General features: G+C 40.3%; 1 protein-coding gene across 1 annotated transcript in view; it reads left to right on the top strand.

The window, feature by feature from the left end:
• The window catches only part of LOC116683971 (uncharacterized), a 41534-nt gene that overhangs the window by 14327 nt on the left and 9722 nt on the right, over nt 1-17485 (top strand). The window contains 3 exon segments of the mRNA XM_032510022.1: nt 13017-13090; nt 14145-14323; nt 14426-14675. Of these exon segments, the coding sequence (XP_032365913.1) occupies nt 13017-13090; nt 14145-14323; nt 14426-14675 (503 nt within the window).

Here is a 17485-nt window from a genome sequence, read left to right as displayed (position 1 = left end):
CTCTACCAATTAGCACAAGCTTCAAAAAACTGTCTACACAAACTATTCACAAACATGTAACATTCTTTATTATTAATTATTTATAGTGTTCAGTACAAAATAAATCATATAAAAAAGTTTCTATTTTATTGCATGATAAAAATAGTTTTTACTGCATGATAACAAAGGTTTCTTTTACTGCATTACAACAGCATGTTCAAAACATTAACAAACACTTAGCTCATATTTAGCAATTATGTAATTAAGTAGATTGTCTTCAGAACCAAATATAGTACAATTATGCCCTAATATTAAATGCTGCTACTCATATGCTGTTGCTAATGCAGGTTTTGCTTTACCTTCCATGTAGCGTCAAAAAAGCAAAAGGCACTGGTAATGGTACTCCTGGTTTACTGGGATGGGGTTCGATTCCCTGCGTGTCCTGCTGATTGTTTGACATTTACATGAAAGCACTTATTACTTTCAGTCAATTAATTATTTCTAACTATTGGTACAAGCCTCAATAAACTGTACACAAACATGTAACATGAAAGCAATAAAACGTAATATTCTACTTAACCTGCTATAGTATCACAAGTTAGAAAAGAGAGCACAGTTAAAAGCATAGGGGTGGGCCAAACCAACAATGAAAAGGAACTCCCCGCTGAGTTCATTGATACCTCACACAAGCCTATACGTCATACAAGTCATTATCTGTGAAAGGGGGCGTGGCCGCATAATAGTGGGGCGGGTCAAACATCACCAATAAAAAAAGAAGTCCCTGCTGAGTTCATTGATACCTTACACAAGCCTATATGTCATACAAGTCATTATCTGTGAAAGGGGGCGTGGCCGCATAATAGTGGGGCGGGTCAAACATCACCAATAAAAAAAGAAGTCCCTGCTGAGGTCATTGATACCTCACACAAGCCTATACGTCATACAAGTCATTATCTGTGAAAGGGGGCGTGGCCGCATAATAGTGGGGCGGGTCAAACATCACCAATAAAAAAAGAAGTCCCTGCTGAGTTCATTGATACCTTACACGAGCCTATACGTCATACAACTCACTATCTGTGGAAGGGGGCGTGGCCGCATCATAAGGGGGCGTGTCAAACATCACCAATAAAAAAGGAAGTCTCTGCTGAGTTCTATGGCATCTCACACAAGACTGTACCTATAACGGTTCAAATGTTATGAAAGGGGGCGTGGCCTGAGTGACTGGGCGTGGTCATAATATAGGGGCCGCCTCACTATCACATGTAGACCACACATTCTAAGTTTCATGTAAATCGGATGATGTTTGTCTTATAAGGCATATTTCTTGTTGCCAGATGGTGGCGCTATCTCCAAAACTCCATATTGGCCTGTAGGTGTCCTCAGGCCGGGACTATTGGTGTTTGTGGGAAATTTCCAGCAGATCCGACAACGTACACTGTAGTTACTGCCACTTAATTCTTCATCGCTAAACACTCAAAATGGACGTCATGCCACGCCCACACCGTATGACGAAAAGTTTTTCTTTTAATAACTTTTCATCTACAACATCTTGAGATGATACAGACCAAGTTTGAAGTTGATCGGATGAAATCTCTAGGAGGAGTTCGTTAAAGTATAGCACCTTGTCTTTTAGAACTACTTCCTGTTGCCACTAGGGGGCGCTATGACTGTGAGCGAATTTCGGCATGTAGATGTCGTCAGGGCCGGACTCTGATGAAACCTGGAAAGTTTTGAGGCAATCGGACAATGTCCACTCAAGTTACACTCACTTCCTGTTATAAGGCATATTTCCTGTTGCCAGATGGTGGCGCTATCTCCAAAAGTAAATTTTGGCCTGTAGGTGTCCTCAGGCCTGGACTCTTGGTGTTTTGGGGAATTTCAAGCAGATACGACAACGTACACTGTAGTTACAGCCAATTTCATCTTCATCGCTAAACACCCAAAATGGCCGCCATGCCACGCCCACACCGTTTGACGAAAAGTTTTTCTTTTAATAACTTTTCATCGGTAACATCTTAGGATGATACACACCAAGTTTGAAGATGATCGGATGAAATCTCTAGGAGGAGTTCGTTAAAGTATAGCACCTTGTCTTTAGGCCTACTTCCTGTTGCCACTAGGGGGCGCTATGACTTTGAGCCAATAGCGGCGTGTAGATGTCGTCAGGGGCGGACTCTGATGAATCGTGGAAAGTTTCAAACCAATCGGACAACGTACGCTCAAGTTACACCCACTTCCTGTTTCGGTGGCGAATCGCACAAAATGGCTGCCCCGCCACGGCCACGCCCTATGACGAAAAGTTTTTCTTTTAATAACTTTTCATCGTTAACATGTTAAGATGACACACACCAAGTTTGAAGATGATCGGACGAAAGCTCTAGGAGGAGTTCGTTAAAGTACGACATGTGGAAATGGGCAAAATCGCACTAATTTCGCACATTCAAAACAAAATGGCGGACTTCCTGTTGGGTTTAGGGGGCGGCTACCATGGAGTTTTATGTCCGCCCTGCCATGATACATATGTGTACCAAGTTTCGTGAGTCTACGATAAACGTAGTGCAGGGGCTGAATTTTCGTAATATTGTAGGTGGCGCTAGCGAGCCATTTTTGTGCGCCTATTCCCGAAACCATTAAAATACGTAAATTTTCACCAGACTTGATGCGACCGCCAAATTTGGTGAGTTTTTGAATATGATAAGTCCTCCAAAAAGGCAATTCATTTGACGGAAAATAAAGAATAATAATAATTCCTTCAGTTCCAATAGGGCCTTCGCCGCCTGTCGGCGCTCGGGCCCTAATAATTCCTTCAGTTCCAATAGGGCCTTCGCCGCCTGTCGGCGCTCGGGCCCTAATAATTCCTTCAGTTCCAATAGGGCCTTCGCCGCCTGTCGGCGCTCGGGCCCTAATAATAATTCCTTCAGTTCCAATAGGGCCTTCGCCGCCTGTCGGCGCTCGGGCCCTAATGATGATTGTTTTGAAACAAAATAAAGTTTTTAATTTTGTTGTCTTGATAATACTGTGTTTTTGTAATAATGCTGAATCAATAATCAATGGGTACTGTTATAAACATTTTATTTATATACTTGAACTGCTAACCGTGTTATCAAATTGGCCTCACCTTTCCATCCATCTGATTCTCAACTGGCCATGGTCAATTCTGTAAATATTCATTGCATTTTGCAAAGGATATTTATTGAGGCACGGATGAAGGCCAGGATGGTGAGCCATACAGGTTATCTCTTCAGGAATCGAGGTCATTCTTTTCATGACCTGTAAAAACAAACATAATGAGCCTGTTATTTCATAATGTTGAATGAGCAGAAAGCATAAAGTAGCTTGAGTTAATGTATCTCTAGTTTTATTTAACTGAGGTATTTATTGGCAAAATATATTTTCTCTCTCCTGGGGCATGTGTGCACAGTTTCCACAAGTACACCTGCCAAGGTAAGATACTACATTAGATTACTACATGTTAAGAAGGTAATAATCTCATAGTCAGATGATCTAATCTGCATGATAGTAGTTCCAAGATAACATTAGACGTAGCATACAAACTGAACAGAAAAAGGCTCCTGTGCAGCTAAATGGACGTCCTGTTGTAAGATAACATTACTACTACGTGGTAAAGAATGTACATAACTCATAATCACAATCAATCACTATTCAGCAGGAGAGTATACGGTAACAAATGTTACAATGTGAATACGAGACTTTCGTTGTGAGCAGCTCTATGAACTGGCCACTAACTTTTCTGCCAACTGGACATCTTGACTGAAATTGCGAGGGTACAAGTTGTAAAATATTTGTCCATGTGCAAATTAATAAGTTATGTTGCTTACAATACTAAAACGGAGCTAATACAAAGTTATTCTTAGGCTACAACACTGAAGTGGGAGCATTACACTAGTGTGACAACAAACCTCTAATGTTGAAAAAGCAAGTAAATGCTAAATGACAAAACTTACCAGTCTGAAGAAGTCATTTCCAATTTACTGGCAGGTTGCTCCTCGATATCAGATCCTTCCTCTGATTCAGGCTCAAATAGATATGGTAACCATGTTATCTCCACCTTGGATGTTTTAGTCATGTTTGTGTGCCGCAGCAAAGCTCGTTGCACACCAACCAATCAGCGCGCAGCTTATTTAAATATTCATGAGCAGACCATATAAGGCAGAAAAGCTCTCGTTTGAAGCCAGGTCAATTTAGCAGGGTGGTGTGAGGGCCAAAAGAACAGCAAAATCAACATTTTCAGCCCAACAAATGTTACATACCCTATCAGGAGACCTCAAAGAACAGCGTGATATACTCTATACAACCATCTATCACCCCTTTAAAAAATAGAAGCCGATCGAACTATTCACAAGATTAGAGATGACAGGGGACATATCTTATTTAACCCAAAAAAATAAATGCGCGTTTTTTACAGTTTTAATAATAATAATAATAAATTTAATTTATAATGCACTTTATATTTGCAAAAATCTCAAAGTGCTACATGGTAAAAAAAAAAGAAAAGTAAGTGATAAAATAAAACACATGGAGAGCATGAAAATAATAAATATAAAAATAAACAAAAACAATGTAGAAAAGGGCAAGAGATCAGTCATAAGCTCTCCTAAAAAGGTGGGTTTTAAGGCCACGTTTAAAATCATCCACAGTCCACAGTTTTATTCTGACTTGTACACCTCAAAATGTAATAGTGATTCTAAAACTATGAATACATTTCTAGACGGATGTAACTTATCAAGAATCTCACCTGAATATTCGGAAAGACTTAATACAGATATATAATCCACAGAAATACAAAAGGCAATAGCCTCCCTTAAAAGCGGAAAATCTCCTGGCCCCGATGGCATACCGGTTGAACTCTATAAAAAATTCAGTAATATTCTTACACCATTTCTCCGTAGAATGTACAACCAGGCCCAATTAGATGGCACCTTACCACCAACATTAACTCAAGCTACAATCACGGTTATTCATAAAAAAGGTAAAGACGAGCTAAATGTAGGCTCATACCGTCCAATTTCTCTATTAAACATAGATTATAAAATATATGCAAAAATCCTGGCCAACAGATTAACTCCTCTAATGGCTTCATAGCAAATAGATCCTCAACTTCTAATTTACGAAGATTATTTGATATTCTATATACTGACAGGAAAATTCACAACGATCTAGCCATATTAACTCTCGACGCGGAAAAAGCGTTTGATCAGATAGAGGGGGAGTATCTGTTTGAAGTACTTAAACGACTTAATTTAGGTATGAGTTTCATAAAATGGGTAAGACTCTTATATACAAATCCTAAAGCACAAATTCATACAAATCGCAACTTGTCTTCCTCTTTTAATCTGTTCAGAGGAACACGGCAAGGATGTCCCCTGTCAGCACTAATTTTTGCTCTTGCCATTGAACCACTTGCACAAAGTATTCGTCTAGACCCCCAAATATATGGCTATCAGACTAAGACCACAATGAATAAAATCTCGCTATATGCAGATGATATTCTGCTATATGTGACCAACCTTCCCCTCTCTATTCCATCCATTCTTAAAAAAATAGAAATGTTTGGGAAATTTTCAGGATATCGGATAAATTGGACCAAGAGTTTAATAATGCCAGTTCATGACATCCCTCAAATAACGTTAGCAAGATTCCCCTTTAAGGTTACCACTGATAAATTTACATACTTAGGCATAGAGGTTACAAAGCAACTTTCCTCTCTCATGCAATCTAACTTCCCACCTTTATTGGAACAACTTAAAAACAAAATTCAGTTTTGGAAAACCTTGCCAATATCACTGCTTGGGAGGATAAATGCCATCAAGATGATCTTTCTGCCACAAATTCTATACTTGTTTCAAAATATTCCTGTTTTCTTAACAAAGTCCTTTTTCAAGAAAATTGATTCAATTATTCAACCTTTTTTGTGGGATTACAGAACTCCAAGAATTAACAAAAAACATTTAACCAAATCTAAAATAAACGGAGGTCTATCCCTCCCAAATTTCATGATGTATTACTGGGCGTGCGCTTTTAAAAATATAAACTCCTTCAACTTCACCCCTAACATACTTCCCACTTGGTTAGCTATGGAAATCGAAGACTGTGATCCATATCTACCTGCAGCCCTAGTACTTTCACCAACAACGCTTGACAAATCAAAGGACGTTCAAAATCCAATTATACATAATCTATTTCGTATATGGAAGCAAATCAAGTCGCATTTTACCCACAAAACATTGCCTCTTTCTTTACCAATTGCAAAAAATCCATCCTTTGCTCCTTCCACTTTAGATCTAACATTTTCTGAATGGAGAAAATTAGGGTTACGTTGTATTAGTGATCTGTATACTGAAGGTAAATTTGCTTCCTTTGCACAACTGCAGTCAATTTTCAAACTAAATAGCAATAATTTCTTTAGATACCTACAGGTCAGAGACTATATCCGAAAATTCATGCCAGGTTTCGAGACACAACCACAATCTATGCTAGATGAATGTTTCACTATACCTCCATATAAAGATAAATTTATCTCTGATATATATAACAAACTACAAACAATCTCTTCCCCCTCGTCCAATAAATATAAAGATAGTTGGGAGAAGGACATGGGTATCCATATTCCTAATGAGATTTGGGAGGAATCTTTGAAATACATACACTCCTGCTCCAATAATACGAGACATTGTCTTATACAGTTAAAAATTATACATAGGCTTCATTTTTCCAAAGTAAGGATCCACAGCATCTTCCCGAATGCTTTATCAAACTGTGATAAATGTCAGTCCCTCAATGCAACACTTTTTCATGCTTTTTTTTCCTGTCCCAAAGTTGCCACTTACTGGTCTGATGTATTTAATGTACTGTCAAGAATTTTTAAGATTACATTATTACCGGAACCATTGTTGATTATCCTTGGCGCATCACAGTTTTTTAGGAAATTAGGAAAGGCCCAGAAATACCCACTGGCAAAATGTGGCTTCGGGATATGTCCAATACCTTACATTTGGAAAAAATTAGATATTTGTTGAAGGACAACCTTTCAGGTTTTCATAAGATTTGGCAACCCTTCATAGACTTCTTACAATCAGTATCTGTATAAAATCTTATTTCCTTTCACTTTATCCATATAAATCATTATTGTACTTCCTGCTGCAAAACTGTATTCCGCTTCCGCTCTGTTCGTTTTTGGTTTTTGTTTATGTGTACAGTTATATAAAAATACTTGAGCCCCGCTTGTATTGTTGATCGAAAACTGTATATGATATATATATATGCTCAATAAAAACTTTATAAAAGAAAAACTTCAATTGTTCCTAAGGCGTGGAAATTGGCTTCAGTTATCCCAATATTTAAAGCTGGAGACAAATCTGACATGAACAATTATAGACCAATAAGCATTCTACCTGTAATTTCAAAAATTATTGAAAAATGGATTAGCAAACAAATTATTGAGTTCCTCAGCAATAGTATAACACCTTTACATCCAATGCAGTTTGGGTTTCGGCCACACCACTCAACCGAGACTGCACTGGCCATGTTTATGGAAACAATTAAATGTCAGCTAGATAAAAATGGATGTGTTGGTGCTGTATTTCTGGATCTGAAAAGAGCCTTTGATACCGTCAATCACAAACTTCTGCTATCTAAATTGTCATATTTCAATTTTTCTGTTCAAACTATTAACTGGTTTCACTTGTATTTGTCTCACAGAGAACAATGCACTATGGTGGGCGGGGTTTGTTCTCCTTATGTGGGTTGTTCAGTAGGGGTCCCCCAAGGCTCCATACTGGGGCCAATTTTATTTTCTTTATATATTAATGACCTACCCGAATACTGTTTACATGTTAATGTCCAGCTTTATGCCGATGACGCTGTAATTTTTACTAAAGCAAAAGATCCTGTGGAGGCTGCACGTGTTCTCTCAGCAGCTCTTACACACATACAAACATGGCTCAATAGATCATGTCTTATTTTAAATGCAAAAAAAACTGTTTGTTTATACTTGTCAAAGCAATCTTCTACTGTTATGCCTGCTCAATCGGGGGTGATGTTGGGCACAGAAGAGTTGGAAGTTGTTAATGAATGTAAATATTTAGGTGTGATTATAGACTCTAAACTCTCTTTTACAAACCATGTTAAAATGATATCCAAAAGAATCAAATTCAATCTTCATAATTTTAAACAAATCAGAGGATCTCTATCAGACTCAGCTGCTCTGATGTTTCTGCATTCAATGATACTTTCACATGTGAACTATTGCATCACTAGCTGGTCTCTGTTGGGTACTACTACCCTAAAACTAGTTGAGCTCCTGTACAAAAAGGCACTTAAGACTCTGGATAAAAAACCTTTCTCTTATCATCATTGCAATATCTTAGAGAAATATAACTTACTGAGTTTTGATAGTAATTGTAAATTTTCTTCACTATGCTTAATTTATAAAGTACTTCATGGCCTGGCACCACCTCTATTGCTGGAGTTTATTAAATTTAGACACACTCGGATCACAAGAGCTGTTGTAAACAGGGACTGTGAGGTTCCTTTTAGAAAAACCTCATTCAGTCATAATGCACTCTCTATTAAAGGCAGTGCATTATGGAACACACTTCCTCCAACTATAAGGGAGTGTCCTACTCTGGCCTCCTTTAAGAGCCAGGTGAAGCTGTGGCTTAGAGCTAACCAAACATGTATCCACCGCTAACTTGTTTTTTTTGTTTTTTGGTTTTCTCCTCTTTTTTCTATTTGTTTCTTCTTGATTTTATATACTAAATGCTACTATCCTATGTCTTTTTACTGTAACTCTAACCTGCCTATTGGACTGCAGATGGAAATTAGCCCTTGGGCTACAATCTGGCTCATTTACGTGTACTGTTGTGCAGGTTCATCAATGTGCATTGTCCTGAATTAATAAATAAATAAAATAAATAAATAAATAAATAAAACACATTTCTTTCTTTGCAGAATCTAACAAAGAGCAAATCGACACTCTGAAGACACTATCATTTAAAACAGTGGAATTGAGGCACCATACCCCGGCATTCCTCCGCATTCCAGCAACTTCAAAAACACATTGAAAGGTTTTATGATCCCTCCAGTTATTCCGTACATACAATGGGCTATTCACATCTTACATAGTCCAGAAGCCACCAGACAGAGGTCGATATGTGACTGTTTCAGCACCGAGTTCACCAGCTGCTGCCTTTAAAAGTCTCTCATATGAGGATGTGTGGTCCTCCACACATCACACAAGTCATTGTCCAACATCAGTTCTTTCAATTCTTGTTTGCTGATATATGATTCAAACTTGTTGTTTGCGGACACATCCATGGTCGTCTGAGCCACATTAAAATCCCCCACAATAACAGTTGTTAATGTGCACCATTTCCTCAACTGACGGAAAAATAATGTCCGTTCACTCTCCACGTTCGATGCATACACATTGATGATTCGCACCGCTGTGCCATTAAACACACAGTCAGATATTAAAAGGCGTCCATCAAGGTCTTTGTGTACCAAGGTGATATCACTGACTCTAGACAAATTAAAAAAGATTGCCACCCCACACCGACGATTGCTACCATTACTCGCCAGTAGCTGCCCAGACCACTTCTCCCCACTCAGCGGTACCGACACATTGTCCCATTTTGTTTCCTGTACACACAAAATGTCAAATTCCAAGGTATCAAGGATCGCTGTATACTTGGCCGATGAACACAGGCCGTTCACATTCAGGGACTGTAAAACAACCATGGTTTGGGTTAGGAAGGTGGGATGTGTGTCAACAGCAGATTGAAAAAATCACTCAAGTCTGATACGGTCTATTGGCCATTCTAGACACACGTTTCTTTTTGGTCTTAGCTGTAGCTCTGGCAGATTTTTGTTGTGTACTCCTTACATGCTTTTGGGGCAGGAAGTTAGTCAAGTCAAATTCCATATCTTTATCCACTCCCTCCACAATTTTATCCGCTGGTTTGTCGGTAATTACAGCGGAGGCACACAGCATCTGCTCAGTGGTCGGAGCTAATTGTGCCACAAACACTGACGCAGTGGCAGACCGGGGTTCCTCAACTTCATCACTTGGACGCAGTAGCAATCTTATAGGTACAGAGAACCCGGTTGGATTGAGTTGTAATCCTTCCGGACTCCTCGCACTATTTCGTACTACATGATCTCGACTATCAGTCAAATCTATCTCCAGCCCAGTCGGGAATAAGGTGCTGTTGTCAGCCGGGCTTTCCATCGCCACAGCTATCCCACCATCCAGCACCATCTCACCACTATTGGACAGTTGTAGGCTACATGCCGCGTCCACTCCCTCATTCACCAACAAACCAGAGCCAACGGCACTCATAGTTGTACCAACTATATTACTATCATGTGGACTTTCCACATCAGACCCATCAGACACGCTGTCTTGGCAAATACATTTGAAATCCGGTTCTTCTCTTCCAGTGTCCTCAACATGATCTCATACCTATTAAAACCCAGTTTCCTACACCCCATGAGTCCCCCACACAGGTGTCTTACATTCTTCATTAGCCCTAATGTAGCCATCTCTATTTAAGCTTGTACAGTAACGTGTACCGTCAGAGTTTTATCATACCGTTTTGATGGGCCCAGTGACTCGGGCACGTGTTTTCCTTCCACACCCGATGCGCACTCCGTAACCGCCTCCGAAACAACCGGTGTCTCCACTGCTCGGTGTTCCCCATCCCTCATCGTGTCCGTGACCCTCTGCCTCGACACCGTTACTGTTGCTCCATGCAGCTGGCTGCTCCCGACGTCACTGTCTCTCTCCTGGCGCCGCTTCTCCAAACTCACTCATCCGCTCCACTCCATCGGACACTCTCGCCCCATCTACCATCACATTCTCCATTGGGGTCGAGGAACACTGAACTAAATGTAAACACACTACAGTCCCTGACAAAAGTCTTGTCGCTTATCTATTTTGTAGAAACACTTGCTATTAACTTGACTTTTAATTAATCAATTGGTGTAAGAAATAGCTCAATGAAAAGCTAAAACCCTCCCAAATGATGTTCAATGCACTAAAAAAAGATTTATTATTTAAACAAGACAGAAAGGTCAAATTTTGGCAAGACAAAAGTTTTGTCGCCTATACATAAATTGAACAAATTTACTACAAATACTAAAATATGTCAGCAAATTAAATAGCGGTGCTGTGAGATTCAAATTTAATATCTTGTATGACTTCCATGAGCTTGAAGGACTACATCCATGCGGTTTGGCAAGGATTCATACAATGTATTGATGAAGTCATCAGGAATAGCTAGGAAAGCAGTCTTGCATGCCTCCCAGAGTTCATCAATATTCTTTGGTTTGGTTTTCCATGCTTCCTCTTTCATCCTACCCCACATATGCTCAATGATGTTCATGTCTGGTGACTGGGCCGGCCAATCCTGGAGCATCTTGATCTTCTTTGCCTTGAGGAACTTTGAAGTGGAGATGGAAGTATGCGATGGAGCACCATCCTGCTGGAGAATTTGGCCTCTTTTATGGTTGGGAATATAAGAGGTAGCTAAGATTTGGTATTTGAAACTATTGATGTTGCCTTCCACCCTGCAGATCTCTCGCACACCCCCATACTGGATGTAACCCCAGACCATGATTTTTCCGCCACCAAACTTCACTGTTTTCTGGGTGATTCTTGGATCCATGCGGTCTCCAGTACGTCTCCTGCAATATTTGCGGCAACTGTGGTGTAATTCAACAGAAGATTCATCTGAAAAATCCACTTTCTTCCACTTCTCCAGCGTCCCGACAAACCGTTCTGGTTGACACAGGGACTTCAGGGGACCAGGTCTGGTGGAGCTTTGCTGTAGTGGAAAATGGGCTAGCCTTGGATTTTCGAGCAAACAAACAGTCCTCTCGAGCAGTTGTCTTGCGGGGTCTGCCTGACCTGGGCTTGTCAAAAACATCTCCAGTGTCTTCAAATGTTTTTTTAATCCTCTGTACTTGACGCTGAGACACATTGAAGGTGTCTGCCACATCAGCAGTGGATCTGGTCTTCAGCCTCTTGATAATCAAAACTTTAGTCTCAGGGTGAATCTTAGGCATGTTTGCAGATGTCTAGTTGCAGTTGATGTGAAGGTCTAGTAATAATAATAATACATTTTATTTATAATGCCCTTTACATTTCACAAGGAAATCTCAAAGGGCTAAGTGTACTGGGGTTGTTTTTATACATACCTGAGACCTAATTGATCCATTATTAGTCACAGGTGAAGCTCATATGACAAGGCGACAACACTTATGTCTTTTAAAAAATTGACTCAATGGGCTTTACTGTGAATATTAGAATACTTTCTTTCTTTTCTTTTTTCTTTTTGCACTGAAACATTATTACAGAAGCTGTTGGGATTTAAATGAGCCATTTCATGTAAATAAATCTTGATTAGAAATATATTTCAGCGGCACTTCAGGTCAATTTGTACACAAGCGATAAGACTTTTGTCAGGGACTGTATTAGTTCAAGTATACATTTTTCCTGTAGCTTGTTAGTAGTTCAACTACATTCACCTTGGAATCAAGGAGTTGACTTGCTTTTTGCTCTTTTTCGCACTATAATTAACACTTATGATTTGATTTGAATTTAGCTCCGTGGCATTGCCCTTTGGGTCATGGGGACCCTTGACATTGTCCTTCGGGTTCCGGGGACCCTTGACGTTATCCTTCGGTTCCCTGGGACCCTTGACGTTGTCCTTTTGGGTCCCGGGGACCCGTGGTACATTCAGTCAATCGTATTAGTTCTGCTACCCTCGCATCGTCCCTCCTTTGAGTCCCTGGGATCCTGGCCTGTGGCTTGTAGTTGTTATAAAAACCGGAAAGGCAAAGGTGAGTGGAAAGGGAGGTTAAAAAACAAACAACGGCTTGACATTAGTCTACTAAATATTTTTATTATACACACACACTCACACACACAACACTTACAGTATACACTGTAGACACATTTGTCTTGTCTTCTTGTGTTCGTCATTTTCTTTTTTATACGTCATCTTGTTTCGGAGGTGTGGGATGCGTGGACGTGGCAGCTGCCTCGCCGCTACAACCGGGTGCCGAAGTGACGGTGGAAGAGCAGCTGGTGCCCTTTCGAGGTGTTGTATTTGTGGCTTTGTTGTTGTTTTCGTTTTGTTATTTGTACCATTGCCGTACAATTGTCTTTGTGTGTGTGTGTGTGTGTGTGTGTGTGTGTATGTGTATTTTAAATTTTTTTCTTACATCTCGTTTCATCATGTTTCATCATCTTGTTTGGACACGTTACTTCCACAAGGTTGAAAACTATTTACATGACAGCATCGAGCTTCAGATCAATGGTGTTGTCATGGTAACAAACAAACTATATACAGAACGTTTTGCAACAATGAATACAACACAGGCGGTTGCAATTATGAAGTAAAATGTAATGAACAAGAGTTTTCATACTCAATATAACTTTCTTTTTTTAACTTTAAATTTTTTTATGATCAGTGTGTTTTTTTTTGTTTTTGGTTCTTTTTTATTTTTTTTATTTCCACACCAGGTATGTGTAAGTGAGTGTGTGTGTGTGTGTGTGTGTGTGTGTGAGAGTAAGAGAGAGACACAGAGAGAGAGAGAGAGAAACTGTAGCTGACAGTTAAAAAAAAAAAAATCTCCGACGGCAGAGACGCAACGGGAGTTGCATTTAAACCAAGCAGCTTGTCTGAAACCCCACGTTCACCAGACATCTACTGGTTACTAAGTATGTAAGTAATACAAACCGAAGTTAAAAACAAACATGAAGCTGAAAAAACCCTAAACATTAACGGGACAGACCCGCGGGCCTGATTTACTGAGGGAGAGGGATAGAGAGACAGAGAGAGAAAGAGAGGGATAGGGAGCGCTGTTCTCCGTGTTCTGTGTGAGTGAGCAAAGCGTGTGTGTGTGTGTGTGGGGAGGGGCGCAGCGCAGTCAGCTGAGAGTTTTATTTAATCCGAGCACAGATATTGACTCGTATTACTCGTATAATACTTGTACTCGGCAAAAGTGCTTTATCCGTACCGGATACTCGTTTCAGCTGAGTACTCGGCTCATCCCTAGTGGGCACGATGCGCAAAAACAAGCCCGAGCTACCGGGGGCGTTGCTCGCCACCAAGGGCCATGCGGTCTTCTCGTCCAAGTTTCCCTTCACCACTCTGGTGTCATACGTGCCCAAGAGGCATAGGAGCGTGGTGCTGCTGAGCACACTGCACACGGGGGATGCGTGCGTCGGCGCCAGCAGGCAAGCAAAACCTGACATCATCTTTCATTACAACCACAGCAAGGGCGGCGTGGACAACATCGACAAGCTTGTGGGCACGTACAGCTGCCACAGGAAGACGGCGCGCTGGCCCCTCGCCCTGTTCCACAACATCCTCAACGTGTCCGCCTACAACGCCTTTGTGCTGTGGCGAGAGCTCAGGCCTGAGTGGATGCGCGGCAAGCTCAACAAGAGAAGGGCGTTCCTCGAGCAATTGGGAAGGACGCTTTTCAATCCGCTCATAGAGAGACGGCAGTTTCTGCCTCGCACGGATGCATCCGCCGCGCTTGCCGTCACAGCAAGGAGGTCCTGTGGTGGTGGTGGTGGCGGCGGTGGCAGCGGCGGCAGCTGCAGCGGCACAGTCACAAGGGGCCTAGAAGAGGACGGGGATTTGGAACTGGACACGGCGACGGTGCACAGAAAAAGGAAGTGGTGTCAGCTCTGTCCAGAGAGAAACAACATCAAATCAAGTCAAGTCAAGTCAAGTTTATTTTATCAATAGAAATGGAAATTACAGTACTCACAATCGCCATCATATCCATTAAAAACTCTTGAATAAATACAATATCACAAATGCACTACAATAGTATATATAAATACAATATATATGTGGCCTGCTAAAGAATGATGAGACCGTACACAAGTAAAATTGTTCTTTTTCTGGTGGGTTGTTTTATTCCCCGACTGAACTTAGTAAAGAACAGTGTTAATATTGTTTTATTCGAGGATTTACAACAATTCTGGACATAACCTAACAGAATGTTAATTATTTCCTAATCTGACAAAACTATCAGCTTTAATAGTTTCCCTCAGCACTTGGCGAGCACTTGGCTTAACTCTAGACAACAGTAGTGGCACCTCTTTTCACTCCAGTGTGCAACCTGTGCTTCAACACACACCGGGATTTCAACGGATATATCTCCCCTGCTAACCCCGCTGTTCAGTGTGGCCCTCAGCGTGGCGGAGATATGCACAACTCTTACAGCTCTAAAGAAATGGTCTCACACATAAACAGAAATCCACACCACAGCAGTCAGTCACCTACCGGTAATGTCACTTCCTGGTTTTTTGGTGTCTCGGCAAAATTAGGCGCTAAAGTGAGATTCGCCTTGCCGCTACTCTTAGCGTAACACTGCCCCCTTGAGGAAACAGAACACTACAATGGTACTAATCTAAAAAAAACTGTTTAACCTGGCTACATATAAATAAAAATTAAATTAAATAAAATTTAAAAAAAACTCATAAAAATGTACGTTCGAAGTGCTTGTTGTGCTGTCTAATAGCCTGAGTTATAAAAAAAAAAGAGCATACCGCTTTGTTTGTGTCACAGGAGGGTTTAGCCTACCACTGCGCTCTATAACCCTGCCCTTTCCCAGCCTTTTTAGTCACTCTATCAATCCTGGCCTTCTCAGTTACCCCAGCGTTTCCCCCCCACCCCACCACACAGGAACTCCAAACACTACATATGACTGACATAAAAAACATTCTCACCAAATCTGTATTCACCTTAAAAGGACTGCAACTTCCTCATACAGTAGACCCGTGGACTTAATTTTTTCATCAATGAGTCAACATGATCGGACCATGTTAGCTTGTCGTTAAAAACAATCCCGAGATACTTGTATGTGTTCACTCTTTCTATTTCTACACCTTTGATTTCCACTGCCTCAGCTTTGATCTTATTTCTCCTGTAATCTATAACTAATTCTTTAGTTTTCTTAACATTGAGTTCCAGGAAATGCATATCACAGTAATCAGCAAAGGCTTTTATCTCATTTTGATAGCAACTATAGTCATCATTTTTGATTAACCCAATGAGCGCTGTGTCGTCAGCAAATTTAACAATCTGACAGCTCGCCTGCTGTGGACGTTAGTCTGCCGTATAAATGGTAAAAAGAAAAGGTGATAAAACTGAAACTCCCTGAGGTGACCCTGTATTTGACAAAATATTGTCTGACTTAACTTTTGAGTTTAACTTGACAAACTGAGACCTGTTTTCTAAAAAATTTAAAATGAATGAGATAAAAACACCTGGAGCTTATTTACCAGGATGTGTGGTTGTATCGTATTGAACGCTGAGCTAAAATCATAGTATAGAATTCTAACATAGTCTTCAGACTATTCAACATGATTTTCTCACATACACTCTTCATAGCTATGGAGGTTAAAGCCACTGGTCTTAGATCATTCATACACTCACAGGCTTTGTTTTTAGGTACTGGTATAATGCAAGATTGTTTCCATAAATCAGGCAACACTTTATGAGAGAAACAGTAATTAAAAATACTTGAAAAAATGTTTGCCAACTGAAAAGCACAGCCTTTTAATACTTTTGGAGACAGTCCATCTGGACCTACTGCTTTGGTAGCTTTTAGCCCCATAAACATACCATACACCTCCTGATTGGTTGTTTGTAGGGTATAGTCATCATCCTCTGTGCTCTCAATCATTTCCCTAAAACTTTGTCTTTCATCAGAAAAGTCTATCTTGTCAAATCTATTATAAAAATGATTTAGGTTATTAGCATATTCTCTTGTGCCATTTAACTGAAAACTATTTACCTTCCCTTTCCCTGCATAACCACTCGTTAACCGCATTCCTTCCCAGACTTTCTTCATATTATTTACTTTAAAATTATTTTCTATTTCACATTTATACAGATATTTCTCTTTATTTATCTCCCTTTTAAGATCTTTGTGGATCTTTTTCAGTGTATCCTTGTCTCCCCTAGCAAAGGATTTCCTTTTGTCATTAATTAACCCTTTAATCTCCGCATTCATCCAGGGTTTACAATTTGCATATATCCTAACACTCTTTTCCTCTACAACCAAATCATTAAAAAAATTGATATACCCACATACGGACTCAGTAAGTTCATTTATGTCCTTGGCACTATTTTCAAAAATCGCCCAGTCCGTATTTTCAAACGCATCTTTCAGTCTCTCAATCGTGTCTTTTGAAATCTTTTTCTCCGTGATCGTTTCCTTTTTGTTCCTCTTTACGAGTGGGAGATATTTGGGACAGCGCAGGATCAGGTTATGGTCCGCCTTGCCCAGACTTGGCAGACGTCTGGACATATACGCCTCCTTAACCTTAGTGTAGCAGTGGTCGAGGACCGCTTCCCCCCTTGTATTGCATTTAACATGTTGGTAGTAGTGAGACCCACTTGACTTTATGTTGCAATGGTTAAAATCTCCAGTTATCACAACAAACACGTCAGGC

Source organism: Etheostoma spectabile, unplaced genomic scaffold (assembly GCF_008692095.1).
Source record: "Etheostoma spectabile isolate EspeVRDwgs_2016 unplaced genomic scaffold, UIUC_Espe_1.0 scaffold00019166, whole genome shotgun sequence".
NCBI classification, from domain to species: domain Eukaryota; kingdom Metazoa; phylum Chordata; class Actinopteri; order Perciformes; family Percidae; genus Etheostoma; species Etheostoma spectabile.
Note: the sequence above shows the minus strand (reverse complement) of the source record. Positions and strands in the feature narration are given on the sequence as shown.